Source organism: Heterodontus francisci, unplaced genomic scaffold (assembly GCF_036365525.1).
Source record: "Heterodontus francisci isolate sHetFra1 unplaced genomic scaffold, sHetFra1.hap1 HAP1_SCAFFOLD_534, whole genome shotgun sequence".
NCBI lineage: Eukaryota > Metazoa > Chordata > Chondrichthyes > Heterodontiformes > Heterodontidae > Heterodontus > Heterodontus francisci.
Genome location: NW_027141511.1, coordinates 963,839 through 985,000, shown reverse-complemented (window position 1 = coordinate 985,000; position 21,162 = coordinate 963,839). Strand labels below are relative to the sequence as shown.

Below are 21,162 nucleotides of genomic sequence, written 5' to 3'. Positions count from 1 at the left end.
GACTGGCTGATGAGATGGAGCCATTTACTATGCCCAACAATTGCCCGGAAGCACCTTCGGATGGAGGTGGCCGCGCGCTGGACATCAGTCACGTGTCACAAACCCTGGATCCTGAGCGTCTCACCCCCTGGCCTAATGATCTGATGGACCATACATATGCCTACCTGTTCAAATCTCCACTTCCCCTACCTGCGGTACCCTCTCCTTGCTGCTCAGTTACACAGTCACCTGCTCCTACACCCATCAGGGCAGTGCACATGGACACACAGTTACCTGCTCCTACACCCATCAGGGCAGTGCACATGGACACACAGTTACCTGCTCCTACACCCATCAGGGCAGTGCACATGGACACACAGTCACCTGCTCCTACACCCATCAGGGCAGTGCACATGGACACACAGTTACCTGCTCCTACACCCATCAGGGCAGTGCACATGGACACACAGTTACCTGCTCCTACACCCATCAGGGCAGTGCTCATGGGCACACAGTTACCTGCTCCTACACCCATCAGGGCAGTGCTCATGGACACACAGCCACCTGTTACCCCATCCGACGTTGAAACAACCATGCAGAGCCTTGTGAGACTCCGCAATTGCCAGTTGCTGCCTGTCAAGCAGAGAGGGCGTCCAAAGGGGTCAAGCACTTGGGGAACATTCAGCAAGAAGAGACTGAGCACTAAAAGAAACAAGCATGCCTTGTCCAGTGGTAGCAGAAATGTGAATGCTCTTGCTGTGAACACAACTGGTGATAGTAGTAGGCAGGATTAAATGGGAATGGATGGAAAGACGCACGAGTAACATAACCACTGGCAGGGAACTGCTGGGCTAAATGGCCAGCTTTATGTTCATAGCCCAAAAGAAATGTGATTCTTTTCCAGCACCCTCACATCATTTATGTTTTCCCTGAGGGCAGCATTGAACCATCACGAGATAGGGGCAGTAACATCATCCTGCCTCCTGCAGCTGAGGTGGGTACTAAGTGATTCATTGGCGGTGTTATCAGTACATGCCTTTACCGCAGAACACAAAGCATGCTCAACAGTAATTTCATTGGAGGGAGGGAAGCTCTGACACTGATGTTCTTTCCTTATTTTCTTTCATGTAAAACGTGCCCTTGAGAAAACAATCCTTGACACTTAAGGACGGCATTCAAGCAAAGGAGGCAGTGCAGGAGATGACGCAAGGATGTGATGATTCCTGCATCTGAGGTGGGTAATAAGTGCTTCATTGGCGACGTTATCAATTGGTGCCTTCACTGCAGAACTTAAAAAGGTGTGCGCAACAGTAATTTCAGTGGATGGAGGGAGGCAAGCTCTGACTCTGATTTGCTTTTCTTGTTTTCATGTAAAACATGCCGTCGAGAAAACAATCCTCGAGACTTACGGTTAGCATTTAAGCAACGAAGGCAACTGGATCATGCTGCGGAGCTCATCACGATGTGAAAAGGAACATTGCATTTATGGATGAATTGGGAATGAACATTGGGATGCACTTGGGGAACATTCACCAAGAATAGATTGAGCTCAGACTCTTGTGACTTTGCCTTCTTCACATGGACAATACAGTAGTGGAATAGAGAGCCAAGCTTTTATTCACCACAAGGCTCTCCAGGAACAATCTCTTCAGCTGTGCATAGCAGAGAATCGGCCTGTCTGTCTAACGGGAATGCTGGACACAACACTCATGTATCCATGCACAGCAGTTCCTCAGATACTTAATGAACTTAATAAAGCTTTTCAATAATTAAACCCAGAATTGTTGAGGTTTTGTTTTGCATGCTATTTCCCCGACTTTGCAACTGCACTTCAGATATTCAACTATGGTGGGGGGGGCATAGGGAGGGGTGGGTGAAGAGGGGGAGGGGTGGGGAGAGCAGGGAGGGGTGGGGAGAGGGAGCATGCAAAATGCAGGGACCAAACAGTTGCAATGCCTGAAGTACTGAGGAGATTTAGAGAAAGCAACTGGGTAGGGGAGAAAGCAACTGGATTGCGCATCCGCAGCTGGAGGGAACGGCTGAATGGAGAGGGCCGGAAGCGAGAGGCCGTAGAGAGCCGCGGGGAGCGAGCGTGCGAAGACCTTGGTGTCACCGGGTCCAGGGACTGGCCAGTAAGTCTTTTGCTGCACTCCTCTTCCGTTCCGCTGCTCCCCGTCCCACTCTCTCCCCTTCCTCCCTCTCCCCCCAGCTCTCCCCCTCCCCCTTCCTTACCCCTCCCTCTCCCTCTTTCACCCCCCCTCCCGCTTTCTCCCCCTCCCCCCCTCCCCCTCTCCCTCTTTCTCCCCCCTCCCTCTCCCTCTTTCTCCCCCCCTCCCTCTCCCTCCCCCCTCCCTCTTTCTCCCCCCCTCCCTCTCCCTCTTTCTCCCCCCCTCCCTCTCCCTCTTTCTCCCCCCTCCCTCTCCCTCTTTCTCCCCCCCCCCCTCCCCGGCACCGCTACCGCTGGTCTCCCCGCGCTGCTCTCCCCGGCCCCCGCGCTGCTCTCCCCGGCCCCCGCGCTGCTCTCCACGGCCCCCGTGCTGCCTTTCCCGGCCCTCGCGCTGCTCTCCCCGGCCCCCGCGCTGCTCTCCCCGGCCCCCGCGCTGCTCTCCACGGCCCCCGTGCTGCCTTTCCCGGCCCCCGCGCTGATCTCCCCGGCCCCCGTGCTGCCTTTCCCGGCCCCCGCGCTGATCTCCCCGGCCCCCGCGCTGCCTTTCCCGGCCCTCGCGCTGCTCTCCCCGGCCCCCGCGCTGCTCTCCCCGGCCCCCGCGCTGCTCTCCACGGCCCCCGTGCTGCCTTTCCCGGCCCCCGCGCTGATCTCCCCGGCCCCCGTGCTGCCTTTCCCGGCCCCCGCGCTGATCTCCCCGGCCCCCGCGCTGCTCTCCACGGCCCCCGTGCTGCCTTTCCCGGCCCCCGCGCTGATCTCCCCGGCCCCCGTGCTGCCTTTCCCGGCCCCCGCGCTGATCTCCCCGGCCCCCGTGCTGCCTTTCCCGGCCCCCGCGCTGATCTCCCCGGCCCCCGCGCTGCTCTCCCCGGCCCCCGCGCTGCTCTCCACGGCCCCCGTGCTGCCTTTCCCGGCCCCCGCGCTGATCTCCCCGGCCCCCGCGCTGCCTTTCCCGGCCCCCGCGCTGATCTCCCCGGCCCCCCGCGCTGCTCTCCACGGACCCCGTGCTGCCTTTCCCGGCCCCCGCGCTGATCTCCCCGGCCCCCGTGCTGCCTTTCCCGGCCCCCGCGCTGATCTCCCCGGCCCCCGCGCTGATCTCCCCGGCCCGCTCCACTCTCTCACTCCGGCCATTGTATTCTGCCACGTGTTTGTTAGGTTTCATCTCTGTGATTTTTTGAATAGCGCCATCTTTGGTCCTGGCAGCAGCAACAGTCGCTGGCTATGACGTTTTCGTGGCACATGCTACATCTGCGCATGTGCCAAAACAGCGCCACCTACCGATCGCGTTGTCAACAATTGCGGTCATAGAACAAATGGAGGCAGCTCACCATCTACATATAAAATGGAGGGAGATCTGATTCTATGTATAAAATGGAGGGGGAGAGAGAGAGAGAGAGAGAGAGAGATGGTGTGAGAGAGACACAAACAGTCACAGACAGGCAGAGAAAGCAAGAGGGAGAGAAAGACATGGAGATAAAGAGAGGGAGGGAGAGGGCGAGACAGGGAAAGAGAGAGAAAGGGAAAGACAGAGAGGGAGAGGCAGTAGTGGAGAGAGGAGAGGCAGAGAGTGAGAGAGGGAGAGAGAGACAGACAGAGAGAGGGAGAGACAGGGACATTGATAGTGAAAGACAATGAGAGTCAGAGATGGGGTAGAGACAGAGACAGAGATAGAGAGGGAGAGACAGAGACAAGGATAGAGGAAGAGCCAGTGATAGAGGGAGAGACAGAGACAGAGAGACAGAGATAGAAGGAGAGAGAGGGAGGGACAGAGAGGGAAAGACAGATGGACGGACAGGGAGAGACAGAGATAGAAGGAGAGAGGGACAGAGAGGGAAAGACAGATGGACGGACAGAGAGAGATAGCGATAGAAGGAGAGGGAGGGACAGAGAGAGACAGAAATGGAAGGAGAGAATGGGACAGAGAGGGAGGGATAAAGAAAGAGGGAGAGAGAGATAGAAGGAGAAAGAGGGAGTGACAGAGAGGAAAAGACAGATGGAGGGACAGAGAGAAAGACAGAGAGAGAAGGGGAGAGAGAGGGAGTGACAGAGAGGGAAAGACAGGATGGAGGGAAATAGAGAGAGACAGAGATAGAAGGCGAGAACAAAGAACAGTACAGCACAGGAACAGGCCATTCGGCCCTCCAAGCCTGCGCTGATCTTGATGCCTGTCTAAACTAAAACCTTCTGCACTTCCGGGGACCCTATCCCTCTATTCTCATCCTATTTATGTATTTGTCAAGATGCCTCTTAAACATCATTACTCCTACCACATCCCCACCTGTCCCTATATTTCCCGACCACCTACCTGTACTAGGGACAATTTATAATGGCCAATTGACCTATCAACCTGCAAGTCTTTGGCATGTGGGAGGAAACCCACGCAGTCACAGGGAGAATTTGTAAACTCCACACAGGCAGTACCCAGAATTGAACCCGGGTCGCTGGAGTGGTGAGGCTGCGGTGCTAACCACTGCGCCACTGTGCCGCCCGCACAGTGTCAAAGGGATCAAGGGCGAGGGGGAGAAAGCGGGAACAGGGTACTGAATTAGACCATTGGCCATGATCTTTTTTGAAGGGCGGAGCAGGCCCGAGGGGCCGAATGGCCTACTCCTGCTCCTATTTTCTATCTTTCTGTGAGAGAGGCTGACTGAGATAAAGGGAGAGACAGAGAGAGATGGAGAAACAGAGAGAGAAGGAGAGATAGAGATGGAGAAAGGTGACCCTGATACTCTCTCTCACACACACACAAAAACATGCAGACACACACATCACACACAGAGACACAGAGAGAGAGAGACACAGAGAGACACAGAGAGAGACACACAGAGAGAGACACACAGAGAGACACAGAGAGAGAGAGAGACAGAGAGAGACACACACACACACAGAGACACACACACAGAGACACCCAGACACAGGGACACAGAGAGACGGGGACACACACAGATTTTACATTCCACACTGATGTAAGTAAAAATCCCCAAACACAACCTCAGTAATAATCCCCATTATCTGCCCACTCCTGTATTGCAGGTTTAATGTGAGGGTTTTAGGGGGGAGTGTTGGATCAGTGTTTAATATTTTCAAACTGCTGGGAAAGAAATAAAGGTTTAAAATTAACCAAGAAATGGTTAAAGCATTGCTGTCCTGGGATTAACATATCAATGGACTGGAAGAGTCAGGAAGGTCCTGTCCTGGGATTAACATATCAATGGACTGGAAGAGTCAGGAAGGTCCTGTCCTGGGATTAACATATCAATGGACAGGCCCTAGAGGCAGGAGATTGAGAGACAGCCCGACATGTCAGAGGCTCAAGGGGTGGAGTTTGTAAACAGCTCACTCAGGATATAACTGGGTAGGAAACTCCCAGTTCGAATGACAAAACCCAACTTTCACTCTCTCTCTGGAGAGTGTGGACACATTCCCCAGTCTGGTTCAGTGTGTGTGTCTCTGTGTGTATCTGTGTGTGTGCTCTCTCTGTCTCAATCTGGTTTATAACTGTGATTTGATTGTATTTGAATATTGTTGATTGTCTGTGTAACTGAGAGAGGAAACCCTGGGCTCTTGCTGTGCTATTTTGTTTAAAAATGTCCTTGCTTTGTATTTTAATCCTATTTTTTCTCCTTCTTTCCCCTGAGGAATTTTCATTCTGAAAACTGCATCGTGAAGGTGAAAAGAGGGAAAGACTGGGACGAGGAATCCTTGGACAGGAGCTTCCTGCAGAGGGGACGGACTGAGGCCTTGTCCACAGGCTGCACCCAAAGGGCCCACGTGAGTTGTGTCTGTTTATTCGCCCGAGGTTTCATTTCCTCTCTGGGGCCCAGCTCGCAAGACTAAATTAAACATCTGAAAGGTGAAGCTGTCTAAAGGCTTGTTATAATTCCCGAATAATGTTGGTGTTTTGGGCAGTGTCGGGAATTTCTCTCTCTCTTTCTCTCCATCTGTCTCTCTGAATGAGAGTAACAGGAGAGAGAGAGATGCAGAAGAGTGAGGGAAACATGGAGGGAATCAGAGGGGGTGAGGAGGGGGAGCCGGCAGTTATCACACTGCTGCTTGTTGGATCTTGCTGTGCACCAATGGCCTGCAGCTTTTCGAACATTGCAACAGTGATGACCACTTGAAAAATTAACTCATTGAGCTTCAAAAGCGAGGAATTAAGTCATAAATGAGAGAGTTTGTAAAGGCTTGTTATAATTCTAGAATAATCTGTGCTTTGGGCAATGTTCTGAAGCTTTACTGTTTAATAAGATGGACGGAGTCCATTTCAATTCATTTTACTGATGTTCTGAGTTTGGATTTCTCTCTCTGTCTCTCTCCAGCTTTCTTTCCCTCTGTCTATCTCAACCTTTAATAGTTAAAAACACACCACACACTGCAATATGATTTGTTGTTGTTTTAAATGGTGAGACAGAAATATTTCATAGCTTATTTCAATAAAGATTAGATATGAAATAGAGAGAAAAAACCCGATATGGACAGAGAGAGAGAGCGCAAGAGAGATGGATACAGGGGCGACTGAGATATGAACAGAGAGAGAGAGAGATACAGAGAGAGATAAAGAGACACAGACACACAGATACGCACTGGTGGAGGGAACTGTCTGAACACTTTTAGCCTCTGCTTTATTAACTGTGATTTTTGTATTTGGATGTTTCTGAGAGATTATCTGTGTAACTGAGGGCAATTCCTGGGCTCTTGCTATGCAATTTTGTTTAACCATGTATTTTAATCAATTATCTCTCTCTCTCCCTCTTGCCTTCAGGAATTTTCATTCTGGAAACTGCATCGTGAGGATGAAAAGAGGGGAAGTTTGGAAAGAGGGATCTTTGGACAGGAGCTTCCTGCAGAGGGGACGGACTGAGGCCTTGTCCACAGGCTGCACCCAAAGGGCCCACGTGAGTTGTGTCTGTTTATTAGCCCGAGGTTTAATTTCCTCTCTGGGGCCCTGGGTTAAACTAGTTTCTGTCGGATTTGGGCCCTGGTGTTTTAAACAGGTTGAAAGCCTGGGGTTAAAGGAGCAGCCCCAGGAGGGAGTCCCATTTGCCACTTGCTCCTTCCAGCCCTGTCTGTGAGATTTGCTGCTGTTTTGGGCAATGCTATGAAGCTAACAGTTAACTAAGATGCACGGTGCCCATTTTCATTCATTTTACTGTAGTTCTGAGGTTAGCTTTCTCTCTGTCTCCACATTCTTTCCCTGTGTCTCTATCTCCCCCCATGCTTTCTCTTCTCTGTCTCCATTTCACACTCGCCTTCTCCATTTAAACCTTTAATAAATAAAAAACATACCACACACAGCAATGTGATTTGTCATTATTTGAAATGGTGAGACAGAATCAGCAGCTCATTCCCAGTTTAAAGAGGGAGTTTCGCCTTTTCTGGGGACTGAAATCTGGCTATTGTCACATTGCTGCTTGTGGGATCTTGCTGTGCATCTCGCGCCCTGCAGCATTTCCTACATGACAGCAGTGAGGACACTTTGAAATTCAGCTTCCTGAGGGTCTGAGTATGGATTTCTCTGTGCTTGTACAAGAATTTTACAACAATTACAAGAGCTGAATGTGAAGCTGTATAAAGGCTTGTTAGAAGTTTAAAGAAGGAGTTTAGCATTTTCTGAGGACTGTGATGGGATATCTGGCTATGATCACATTGTGGGATCCTGCTGTGCATACATTCCCTGCATCAATTCCTACATTACAACACTGAGGCAGAAACAGATGGAGAGAAAAGGAGGGCGAGAGAGAAACAGCTGGAGGTGGCAGGTTAAGTACAGAGAGAGAGAGAGAGAGAGAGAGATAGGGGGAGGGTGAGTGAGGGAGGGAAGGCAAAGAAAGTTGGAGAAAGACAGGGAGAAAGAGAGAGAGAGAGAAATCCACTCAAAACCTTGGCAAACTGGGATTTTGCTGTCTCTCTGAATGAGAGTAACAGGAGTGAGAGAGAGGCAGGAGAGTGCGGGAAACATGGAGGGAATCAGAGGGGGAGAGAGGGGTAGCACGCTGTTATCACACTGCTGCTTGTGGGATCTTGCTGTGCACCAATGGCTTGTTCCCAGTTTAAAGAGCTCGTTTCCCCCTTTCTGGGGACTGAAATCTGGCTGTTATCACACTGCTGCTTGTGGGATCTTGCTGTGCATTTAGTGCCCTGCAGCATTTCCTACATGACAACAATGAGGACACTTTAAAATTCAGCTTCCTGAGGGTCTGAGTGTGGATTTCCCGGTTTTCTCTCCCTCTTCCTCTGCTTTTCTCTCCCCCCGCACTTTCTCTATTTTAACCATTAATCAATAGGAGTCACAATGTGACGTGTGGTTATTTTAAACGGTGACAGAAAGACTTCAGAGGACGTTTCAATCCAGATTAAATCCCAGATCGAGAGAAAAAGAAACAGATGTGGATGGGATGTGGGGGAGGGAGCAGGAGAAAGACAGGGAGAGGGGTGTTTGTGATTTTCAAACTGCAGGAATGTTCCTCTCTCTGGGATCTCTAAACGTACAGCACTAAAAACAGATTATCTGCATGTTATCATATTGCTGTCTGTGGGATCTTGCTGTGTACAAATTGCCTGCAGGTTTCCTGCTTGCAACAGTGAGGACCACTTTCAAAATTAATTCATTGATTGTCAACTGCTCCCGAGGGCCAATAATTACAAGAGCTGAACGTGAAGCTGTATAAAGGCTTGTGAAAAGTTTAAAGATGGAGTTTAGCATTTTCTAAGGACTGTGATGGGATATCTGGCTATGATCACATTGTGGGATCCTGCTGTGCATACATTCCCTGCATGAATTCCAACATTGCAATACTGAGGCAGAAACAGGTGGAGAGGAGAAGTGGGAGAGTGAGAGACAGCTGGAGGTTGCAGGTTAAATGCAGAGAGAGAGAGAGAGAGAGATAGGTGGAGTGTGAGTGAGAGAGGGAAGGCAAGAGAAAGATGGATACAGACAGAGCGAGGGAAAGAGAGAACTCCACTCAAAATGTGGTAAACTGAATGTTGCAGTGTCACCATTGCTGGGATCTTGCTGTGCACAGCTTGCCTGCAGAATTCCCTGCATTGTAACATTGACTGAATTTTAGAAGTGAATTCATTGCGCGTAAAGCTCTCCTGAAGGCCTGGAATTGAAGTCCTGAGCTTGAAGCCAGTATAATTCCCGAATATTGCTGGTGTTTTGGGCAGTGCCGTGAATTTAAGGGTGAAATGAAATGTGCATCAATGCCCCGCAGCATTTCCAACATTGCAACGTTGATGACCACTTTACAATAAATTCATTGAGTGTCAAATACTTCTGTGAATCAGCAATGAAATGGCTGAAATGGGAAGGTTTGTAATGGCTTGTTCTCATTCGCAAATAATGCTGGTGTTTCAGGCTGTGGACTGAATTTGACAGTGAAATGAAACACCTGGGGAGCATTTGAATTCAAATTTTCTAGGATGGGAATGTGTATTTCTCTCTTTATCCTGCTGCAGGAGAGAGGATGTGGGTCACCAGTCTTTGTGTGTTTTTACAATGAGGCAGAAACAGATGTCGAGAGACACAGAGAAATCGCGAGAGAGAGAGAGAGAGAGAGAGAGACAGAAGGAAATGACAGGGTAAACACATCCACACTTCCCAGTCTCTGTCTATGTCGGGGGATGTATTTGCAAGACGGGGATTCACTGAGAGATTGTTTTCTGTCAGAGAGTCAGAGAAAGAGCCCTGGGCTCTTGCCGTGTTTTATTTCTGCTCATAAATGCTTTGCTTTGTTTGAATCAATTTTATTTCTCTTTTTCCCAAGGAGAATCTTTTCGGAAGCTGCAGTTGTGATGATGCCGAGGGAGAATCTTTTGGCTACATGGAATTCTCAGACAAGAGCTTTAACCAGAGAGGAAAATAATAATAAATATATATGTGTCATTGTCAAATTCATTTCTAGATACAGAAAGGACTGTGTGATTTCGGGGCTGATAGAAAAACAAAGTGCTGGAAATGCTCAATATTTCCGACACAGTTTTTATTTCAGATTTCCAACATCCGCACTATTTTGATTTTGTGTTTTCCGGGGTCTGTGGATTTTTTTTTACCACAAGGGAGGGGGCTGGAGGGCTCTCCGAAGGAAATTGTTTGGGAAGCGCTGCTCCAGAACAGTCAATGCAATCCCGTAGATCTCCCTCTCTCCATCTCTTGCTGCAACTTGTTCCCTGCACCTTCCTCCTTGTTCCGAGCTCTGTTTCTTCACATCTTTAAATCCCTATCTCTGTATCTCTCAACATCATTTCTATCTCTGCCTCTCTCTAGAGTCTCGCAGGTTTCCATTGTCACTCTTTTTGCGACTCTTTGCATCTTTATCTGTCTCTCTCTCTCTGTGCATTTCTTCTCTCAGTCACTTCCAAATCCCTGAATCTTTCCATCTCTGATCCTGCTTTCCTGCAAGATTATATCTGCATTTCCCTCCCCCCTGTCCTGGGACACCCCTCTATTCTGCAAACACATCTTACTTTGTATCTGTGCACCTCCAAATCTTTCTGTCTCTGCATCTTTCTCTTTGTCTGGGATCTTTCTCAATATCTACATCACTGCTGCATTCTCTCTGTACACCTCCAGCTCTCTCTCTCTGTGTATGTCTCCATTTCTCTCTCTCTGCCCTTCATGGTATTTCTGCCCTCTGTTCTCAGTTTCTCTCTCACTGGTTCCGGACTCCCTGCATGTCATTCTCCATCTCCCTTTCCATTTATTTCCCTCTCTTTGTTCTGTCCTAATCCCGGGATCTCTTTTCTGTGTTTCTGTCCCTCTGTCTGGGGGTGGATTTGAACTCGCTGCCTTGGTGTTGTACAGGACGATTGTGAAGCGGGATCCTGCTTTCCATCTCTGCCCAGTTTTGCTCCCATTGAGGTTAAAACAACGGATAGATGCTGAACGGACAGCCGATTCACAACCACCCGAACAACCCTGGTTTGCACCATTGGCACCTAGTCCATGTCAAGCCCAGTGTTTCTTTGCCTCTGTGTATCCGCTCCCTGACTGTCTCTGCCTGTCTCCTTGTGGCTCAATGGGGAGAGGGACAGATCAGCCATGATCTAACATTGGTGGGACAGGCTCAAAGGGCTGAATAGCCTCCTTCCATCCCTGTGCCAGTCAGTGTGTGTGTGTCTCCCTCTGTTTGATTCCCTGAAGCCGATGGGGAGAACAGGTGAAACACCTTTCTGCAGCTAGGGGAGTGTCTGAGGCTGGTATCTTCCTGTGTGTTAAAATCTCAGAATGCCAGTTAGTCTCTGGGGGCCCTTGCGCTACGCCCGGCCCTGTGTTTGTTCAGACATAAGTTAAAGGTGCCGGGGGGTTTGGGAGCCAGTTGATGGAATTCCAGTGGCTTATCCAGATCAGGAATTAAAGTGAATGAAAGACTTTCGGGAGACTGAGCCAAACCCAGGAAAGTGATGCAGGTGGGAATTACACGGGGGCGGCGGGGGGGGGGGGGGGGGCGGTGGTCTGCTATGAGGGAGTTGATACAGGGTGGGAATTAGTATGGGGGGGCTTTTACAGCACAGTGAGGGTATTTAGAATGGGGGGAGTTTACAGTGGGGAGGCAGGGGGAGAATTAGAGGGCAATATTCACAAAGGAAATGAGTTACGTTAAAAATGAGAGGGGGGACGATTCTCCAAGTTTAAAATCGGAGGGGGCAGTGGGGACTCTCCAGGTTTAAAATGGGAGGGGGTTGTGGGGATTCTCCAGTCCGTTAATGGGGGTTAGATGTGAGATTTCACAGGGAGGATGGGGCTATTTACATGGGGTATTGTTCACAGGAAGGGTATTAGTTGGGAGTCTGTCCCTGGGGGTATTTAGATGAGGGACTGTTCACAGATGGGGTATTTAGATGAGGGTCTGTTCACAGGAGGGGTATTTAGATGGGAATCTGTTCACAGGAGGGGTATTTAAATGGGAGTCTTGAGATGGGAGTCTGGTCACAGGAGGGGTATTAGATGAGGATCAGTTAACAGGGGGATATCAAATAGGGGTCTGTAGACCAGTGGTATTTAGATGGTGGGGGTGGGGGTGGGGTCTATTCATGGGCAGGATATATGCAGGTTGGAAAAATAGCCCGGGGAAATTTGCAGCCGGGTGTGGGGGCGGTGGGGTGCGGGTGGTGGCAGGATCAATTGCAGGGGGGATTTGGAGAATATATTCCGGGGGCGGGATAAATTGCGGGGGGAGATAAATTGCGCAGGGGAGGAATAAATTGCGCGGGGGGGGGGATAAATTGCGAGGGGGGATAAATTGCGAGGGGCGTGATTAATCGCGAGGGGAGATTAATTGCGAGCGGGGAATTAATTGCGTGGGCGGATTAATTGCGAGGGGGTCATTAATTGCGAGGGGGGATTAATTACGAGGGGGGGATTAATTGTGAGGGGGGAATTAATTGCGAGGGATTAATTGCGAGAGAATAGCAATGCATGGAATTGAAATCCAAATCATTATAGTCATTTTGAAGTAGGAATGACGGTCCTCATTCCTTAATGAAGTGGAAGAATGTGGCACTTTGGAGAAAATGGTTCCTTTCGAAGCAGATCAAATTCTTCTCCTGTGACGAGCACTTTCTCTTCCGTTTCAATTTTCAGAGAGAAAAAGGCAAGTCACCCAAAACAGCCACAGTGTGTGGTCAATTTCCACATGGAGTGGCATTTCACAAGCTGGTTTACACAATGACATTTGCAACATTGAACAGGCTTGAGGCCTATTCCTGTTCCCAAATTTATTGATGCTGCGATTTGCAGACCAGTGGGATGTGGGAAATAGATGTCAGGTTGAAATAACCCCTTAGTCGTGTTACAAGATTCCATATTTTGTTAAAACTTCGAATCAATATTTATTTTAAAAATGAAATTCGTTTTCATGGCTATTGAAACATTTGGAGATAGCTGAACTTTATGGATGCTTTTGAAGAAAAAGGCCAGGCCAAAAAGGGGCTCCAGGTTTTGACCAGTAAACAAATACTGGAAACCTGGTGATTTCAAGAAACCACAGTGTGGATTTGAACTAAGAGCTACCCTTTGTTGTGACAACAGAGAATTTATGACCTGCTTGAGATCTGCTTGGAAAACTAGTTTCACTTTGAACTGTTAACAAATGCTGTTTTTGGACTAAAAGCAGACAGTTAGAATCTGCATCTGGACCTGGCAGGAGATCAGAAGAATGACCAGACAACTGTTACCTGCGTCTTTGAAGAATACCTGCTCTGCAAAAGCAAATGCTGGTATGAAGTGGCACTTTGCCTCCTGTAATTTTGAATATATCCTGAATGCTTGCAGAAACCTTGCACCTTTTAAAAAAAGGACTTTTGCATCGAATGTGTGTGAGAACTGACACCTCTGTTGCTGCATTCTGATGGGAGACCTATCTGAAGCCCCTGGAGTTGAATTTCTTTGAACACCTATCCAAAAACAAACTCATCATCAACTTCACCTGTAAATACTCAGAGCTGCATCCAACTATTAGACTTTGAGACACCTCGGCAAACCAAAGGACTTCCTTCCAGTTAAAGGCAGTCTAAGTTTTTTTTATTCCTCTTATTTCGTTGAAGTAGCTGTAAGGGGATAAGGGGAATTTGAAGAAGAACTTTTTTTACCCAGAGGGTGGTGACAGTCTAGAATGCACTGCCTGGGAGTGTGGTAGAGGCGGGTTGCCTCACATCCTTTAAAATGTGCCTGGATGAGCACTTGGCACGTCATAACATTCAAGGCTATGGGCCAAGGGCTGGCAAATGGGATGAGGTAGACAGGTCAAGTGTTTTTAATGCATCAGTGCAGACTTGATGGACCGAAGGGCCTCTTCTGCACTGTATTAATCTGTGATTCTGTGATTGATTTCAAGGGCAGTCACTCTCACCTCATCTCCAGAGTTCAGCTCTTTTGTCCATGCTTGAACCAAGGCTGTAATGAGGTCAGAAGCTGAGTAGCCCTGGTGGAACCCAAACTTAGCGTAACTGAGCAGGTTATTGCGAAGCAAATGCTGCTTGAAGGCACAGTTGATGATACCTTCCATCGCTTTACTGATGATTGAGAGTAGGCTGATGGGTGGTAATTGGCTGGGTTGGACTTTTCCTGCGTTTTGTGTAGAGGACATACCTGGTCAATTTTCCACATTGCTGGGGAGATTCCAGTGTTGTCACTGCACTGGAACAGCTTGGATAGGGACGAGGCATGTTCTGGAGCACAGGTCTTCGGTACTATTGCCGGAATATTGTCAGGGCCCAAAGCCTTTGCAGTATCCAGTGCCTTCAGTCGTTTCTTGATATCACGTGGAGTGAACCGAATTGGCTGAAGTCTGGCATCTGTGATGCTGGGGACTTCAGGAGGAGTCCAAGATGGAGCATCAACTCGGCACTTCTGGCTGAAGATTGTTGCAAATGCTTCAGCCTTATCTTTCACACTGATGTGCTGGGCTGCCCCATCATTGAGTATGGGGATATTTGTGGAGCCACCTCCTCCGGTTAGTTGTTTAATTCTCCAGCACCATTCATGGCTGGATGTGGCAAGACTGCAGAACTTAGATCTGATCCGTTGGTTATGGGATCCCTTGGCTCTGTATTTTGCATGCTGCTTATGCCGTTTGGCACGCATTTAATCCTCTGTTGCAGCATCTCCAGGTTGGCACCTCATTTTGAGGTATGCCTGATGCTGCTCCTGGCATGCCCTCCTCGTGAACCATGTTTGGTCTCCTGGCTTGATGGGAATGGTAGAGTGCGGGATATGCCAGGCCATGAGGTTATAGATTGTGGCTGAGTACAATTCTGCTGCTGCTGATGGCCCACAGTGCCTCATGGGTGCCCAGTTTTGTATTGCTATACCTTTTCGAAATCTATCCCATTTGGCACGGTTATAGTGCAACACAACCCGATGGATGGTATCCTCAATGTGAAGGCGGGGCTTCGGCTCCACAAGGACTGTGCGGTGGTCACTCCTACCAATACTGTCATGCATCAGCGGCAGGCAGATTGGTGAGGACGAGGTCAAGTATGTTTTTCCTTCTTGTTGGTTCCATTACCACCTGCAGACCCAATCTGGCAGCTATGTCCTTCAGGATTCGGCCAGCAGTGGTGCTACCGAGCCATTCTCGGTGATGGACATTGAAGTCCCCCACCCAGATTACGTTCTGCGCCCTTGCCACCCTCAGTGCTTCCTCCAAGTGATGTTCAACATGGAGGAGTACGGACTCATCACCTGAGGGAGGGCGGTAGGTGATGATTAGCAGGAGGTTTCATTGCCCATGTTTGACCTGACGCGAGGTGACTTCATGGGCCCCTGAGGTGTTGAGGCCTCCCAGGGCAGGTCCCTCCCGTATACCACTGTGCTGCCACCTCTGCTAGGTCTGTGCTGCCGTTGGGACAGGACAGACATGGGGCTGGTCATACACAACATAAAAGCTAAATACCGCGGATGCTGGAAATCTGAAACAAAAACAAGAAATGTTGGAATCACTCAGCAGGTCTGGCAGCATCTGTGGAATGAGAAGCAGAGTTAACGTTTCGGGTCAGTGACCCTTCTTCGGAACTGACAAATATTAGAAAAGTGACAGATTATAAACAAGTGAGGTGGGGGTGGGGCAAGAGATAATGGGGCTGGTCATGGTGGCGCTTGGGACGTTGTCTGCCATGAATGAGTATGTCAGGCTGTTGCTTGACTAGTCTCTGGGTCAGCTCTCCCAACCTTGGCACACTCCCCCAGATATTAGCAAGGAGGACTTTGCTGGTTCGACAGGGCTGCATTTGCCATTGTCATTTCCCTTGCCTTGGTCGATGCCGGGTGGTCTGTACAGTTTCATTCCTTTTTAATTGACTTCGTAGCGGTTAGATGCAACAGAATGGCTTGTTCGGCCATTTCAGAGGGCATTTAAAAGTCAACAACATTGCTCTGCGTCTGGAGTCACATGTCGGCCAGACGAGGTAAAATTTCCTTCCCTGAAGGACATTCGTGAACCAGATGGGTTTTCAGAACTATCGACACTGGTTACATGGCCATCATTGGACTCGCTTTTAATTCCAAATTTATTAACTGAAGTCAAATTCCACCTTCTGCTGTGGTGGTACTGGAACCCATGTCCCCAGAGCAATACCCTGGGTTTCTGGGTTTCTGATCCAGTGAAACACAGCACTACGCCACCGCCTGCCCTGATGCCGATGTGGTTGGAAGGACAAGGAGGGGCCCCCACATCCTAAAGCGTGAGAACATAAGAAAGAACAAGCAGATAATAAATTATAATTAATTTAATGTTCGTAAAAAATTTCAACCACGAAGATTTTGCAAGTTACTATTTGCAAAATCGCAAACTGCTCCCACCCTTCTAATAAAAGGTGAGAAAATCCTGCTATTCTTCCGAATTTACTGCTCCTCAGTTTAAAAATGTGTTTGCATCTACACGAGAAAACATGTATGCCTGCTTGTTGAATTGTATTGTCACAGAGGTGAGTTAGACTCGCTGTAATGTCCCTCCTCTATAAAATGACTCACTGTCTGCCAAAAAATGGAGGTGAGCCCATGTAAAAATAAAAGGAATAAAGTAGCTACTAGCTACTGAAATAACACAGCTCTTTGCTTTCAGCAAACTGGGGACTATTTTCTTCTTGCTGGATGGAATATCAGTTGAAAGCCAGTGTTGATCTAGTTACAGTTCGTGGTCAAAAGAGGAAGCAGATGGTCTGCTGAAATAACAAGGAAAGACGTTGCTGACACAAGCAATTCAAGATAAATGACAGCTTTACCGGACTGAAATGAGGAAGGTCAATAGATCAGCCACAAGATGAAGCACGGGAAAATAATTCAGTTATTTTATTAAGATATAGGCTGATCACTCCCAAAAGCAGCTCAATGACTATCAGCGCCTGGGGCAAAGTATAAACTATGTTGAGATGTTTGCATATGGTGGCTGGTCCAATCTTCAGCAGTGTTCAGAAATGGTGCTTCTTAGATAACCCGGCCCTGTAACCTGACCATAATGAGCAAGGCGGAAAACAATATATTAACACCTCTGACATTGTGTGTTGTCGGCTCGGCTCATGCTGTCGTTGCTAGGGCCTGCCGCCCTGTGGTCCCCAATCTGAGAGCTGTTGTCTACGTTCTTCGGCGAGATGACCTTTAATGTGCATGACCCACCAGTTTAGATTAGTGCAGCAGTTTGACTGTAAATGTCACTGCCTCAGCTCTGGTGTGAAACCGCATTCTGAGTAGAAATAAAACGGCAGGGCTCTTAAAAAAACAAACAAACATTGCTCTTTGGTGGATTGTGGCACATTTTTCTCTGCTTCCTCTATGAAATTTGCAACGGTACTGGTAGCACTTGTGGAATAGAGCAAAATGTAATCAAATTTACAATGAGGTATTCTCTCTGAAGTGTCACTTGCGCCCGTTCCATTGGAAAATTGCAGACCAGTTTCCTCATTTTTCATCTGACTTTTTTGTCGTGGATTTCCTCTGCATGCATTGCTCTTCTCTCTGGTAAGTTTGCACATGATTTTCTGGGTGATGTGTTTATTTTCGAAGATACTTCTATCGTCTTACTTCAAACTTGAAAATTTAAGGGGCGTCTCCTGTCTTCAGCAGTCCAGAGGCCCGGGTCCTCCCAAAACGCTAGGATTATGGCAATTAAATATATCAAATAGGTAACCGCCCCTGCATCTTTCTGCACTGTCAGGGCTCATTTCTGACTTAATATCCCAAATTACGAGGCACAAACGTTGACTGGCAGCGAAAATGTCCAAGCACCAAATAGAGAAATGTGATTGGCAGGTATTTCACCAATTCAAACAGCTAGAAATGATAAAATCGTACTTCATCCTACATTGAAGGAGGCCATTCGGTCCATCGGCTCTTAGCCCCAGGGCTCAGCTCTTTCCCCTCAGAAATTCAACTTTACACTTATTTATCCAATTCCCTTTTGAAAGTTTCTGCAGAATCTGATTCCAATCCCCTTTCAGGCAGCACATTGCAAATCACAACAACTCACAGTGTAAATAACATTCCCTTCATCTCCCCCTCTGGTTATTTGACCAATTATCTTAAAGACGTACCCTCTGGTTAATGACCCTCCTGTGACTGGAAACAGTTTCTCTTTATTTGAAAAATCCTTCATAATCTTAAACACTTCTATTGAATCTCCCTTACCCTTCATTGTTTTCTAACGAAAACTATTACAGGTTCTCCAGTCTCCCAACGTAATGGAAATCCCTCCGGCCCTGGTACCGACTAGTAAATCTGCACGACACCCTTTCCAAGGTCATGACAGTCATCCTAAAGTCCGGTTACAAGCATGGATGCAATATTGCAGCTGAGACCTAAACCGTGGTTAGGTTCAGAATAAAGTGTTTGTTTTTGTACAAGATGTCTGTCTTTATCAAGCTCGGGATCCCCAGGCTTATGAACAGCTTGATCTACTTGATCTGTCACCATCAAGGATTTGTCTGTGTACACCTCCAGCTCTCTCTCTTCCTGTACACGCTTTAAAATTATACCATTTAGATTATTATCGACTAACCTCATTCCTCCTTCCGAAATTCAACATCTCATGCTTCCCTGCCTTTAAATTAATGTGTCATGTGTCTTCTCATTTTATTGTGCTATCCTGGGTCTGGTACCATCCTGTTCACTGTTTACTGCATATTCGAGAGCTGTGTTAACTGTAAACGTTGAAATAACCCCCTGTGCCCAAGTCCAGGTCACTAATATATGCCAGAAACAGAAGTGGTGCTAATACCAGCGCCTCACAGACACCACTATATAGTTCCCTCCGCTCTCAAGAACAACCCTTTTTAACTTATCAGGTATTTTAGGAACCACACCACCTCTGAAAAAAAAGTTCCTTATTTCCTGTTTGTCAATGTAAGGGGCATCTCATATACTGAGCAGTTCAGATTCGGGTCCCTTACAAAATGATGTGAATATACATGTTTTAGGCAGATGGCAGTTCTCAGCATCATTCTGTCCTGTCCACGGTGACTTATAGATGTTACTATAAGGAGGCACAAATATTGACTGGTGGCTAAAGTGGCCAATAACCAAGTAGAGAAGTGCAGTTGACAGACAGCTCATCATTTGAAACAACCAGAAATGTTTTCAGCCAGAATTAATCTGCCTTGCTGAAGGTACTTCGTTTAATAGCACAGCCTGTCTGTTCGTCTTTCTCTGGATCGATCTATCCATCTATCTATCTATCTATCTATCTATCTATCTATCTATCTATCTATCTATCTATCTATCTATCTATCTATCTATCTATCTATCTATCTATCTATCTATCTATCTATCTATCTAACAATCTATACACCTATCATAACTTCTTGGAATCAAATAGCACAATTGTAGGTCATTCCACGCATTGTACCTGTACTAGCTCATTGATAGAGCTTTCAATTCTCTTTCACCCTGGCCAAGTAGTGTTTTCAATTTCAAGTACATATCCATTTATTTCGGATTCAGTCTCTACTTTCACCACCCTCCAGGTGGTGCATTGCCGACCTTAACATGTTACTATATGAAAGGAATTCTCCACATCTCCCCGACTGATTCTATTGCCAATTCTCTTAAACCTCTCTCCTCTCATTCCCAAGCATCCTGCCACTGAAAACAACGCTTCCCAATCTACAATGTTAAAAGCCTTCAGCATTTTCACACTGCTATTCAATTTTCCCTTAACCTTGTCTGCTGGAAGGCGAAGAACCCCAGCTTCTCTGGTCTCTCCACATTAACTAAGTTGCTAATCCCTGGTATTACCCCAGTAAATCTCTTCCACACCCTCTCCAAGGCCTTGACATCCTTTTCAAAATGTTGTGCCCAGAACTGAACAGAATACTAAATCCAGGCTCAACCAATGAATTATGAAATTGTACCGCAGCTTGTTGGCTATTGTGCAGCGTATATTTCCACTGAGAACGCATAGGATGTCCTATGCTTTGAAATGAACCTTCTCAACTTCTCCTGCCACCTTAGAAGATCTGTATGGGAGCGTCCTGGTCCCCCTGTTCCTGCCATCCCTTCAAAATTGTGCGATTTAGCTTGTATCTCCTCTCCTCCTTCTGCCTTTGACAATTCAACATCGCACACCTCTCTGCACTAAATTGTATCTGCCATGTGTCTGTCCACTTCACCCGGGTGGCAACTTCAAATTGAAGCCTGATGCAATCCTCATCATTGTTTACTATTTGCCCGAATTTTGTCTCTGCAGCAAACTTTGAAAATATGCATCTTTATGCAAGTCTAGGTCATTAGCATATATCAAAAGGAGCAGTGATCATAATGAACGCCTGGGAGACACCACTGCTCATGTCCCGCCACTCTAGAAGGAAATGGTTCAACCCCACTCTCTGTCTTCGGCTTCTTAACTAATATCGCCCCCATGCTCCAAATATCCAACTGTATTTCAGGCGCGTTATGGAAATTTCTCTGATTCCTTACTTCCTGTTTGTCAATTTAAGGGGCATCTCCGATCTTGAGCAACCCAGAGTCAGTCCCTCGCAAAACGCTGCGAATATAAAATAGGAAAATATTTATTTTAAATATTTGGCGGATTCCAACATCATTCCATGCTGTCAAGACTTACTTGTGATAGATATATGTCGCGAATAGCGAGGCGGGTCTTGATTAGCAGCTATTAACAGTTAATAGTAGCTGAATAACCACAGAACTGTGATTGACAGCTATTTAGTCCATAAAATAGAACACGAGAATTTCTTTCAGCACGAATTAATCTTCTTTGTTTAAGTAGCACAGTTTACAATGTTTTTAAATCTGTCTGTCTGTCTGTCCGTGTAACATCATAAAAGAACAGAATGTATTGAATAAACGTAATAGAAAAAAACAAGCCGACAAAATTAAACTCAATAACTTTAACAAACAAACCAAAGTCAAAATAAATTAAACATGAATTAACAGACAAATAACATCCATATGTATAATCACAAATTAGACCTTATATATTCGACACAACAAAGGTAAATTTCATGGATTTACTGGGCAGTCCACTGAGCATTTTGGAACCAGCTACATCCACAAAGTTCTGTAAAGCTCTGCG

General features: G+C 47.3%; 1 protein-coding gene and 1 long non-coding RNA gene across 2 annotated transcripts; one reads left to right on the top strand and one right to left on the bottom strand.

Annotated features, from left to right (window-relative positions):
- The first annotated feature begins 5,785 nt into the window (after window positions 1-5,785).
- On the top strand, window positions 5,786-11,143 carry LOC137363934 (uncharacterized). The gene is made up of 3 exons (XR_010972845.1): window positions 5,786-5,911; window positions 6,903-7,035; window positions 9,907-11,143. It is a non-coding gene; the product is annotated as an uncharacterized lncRNA (long non-coding RNA).
- Window positions 11,144-13,681: 2,538 nt separating this feature from the next.
- LOC137363932 (uncharacterized) lies at window positions 13,682-19,122 on the bottom strand. Its single transcript, XM_068027438.1, has 2 exons — window positions 18,261-19,122; window positions 13,682-15,550 (listed from the first exon to the last, which is right to left on the bottom strand). The coding sequence occupies exon 2, from the start codon at window positions 14,721-14,723 to the stop codon at window positions 14,004-14,006; it is 720 nt and encodes a 239-aa protein (XP_067883539.1). The 5' UTR covers window positions 14,724-15,550; window positions 18,261-19,122; the 3' UTR covers window positions 13,682-14,003.
- Between the last annotated feature and the right edge of the window lie 2,040 nt (window positions 19,123-21,162).

Bases quoted from the DNA above. Each gene is read 5' to 3' on its own strand.
- LOC137363932 (XM_068027438.1), bottom strand. From the start codon at position 14,723: ATGCGTGCCAAACGGCATAAGCAGCATGCAAAATACAGAGCCAAGGGA.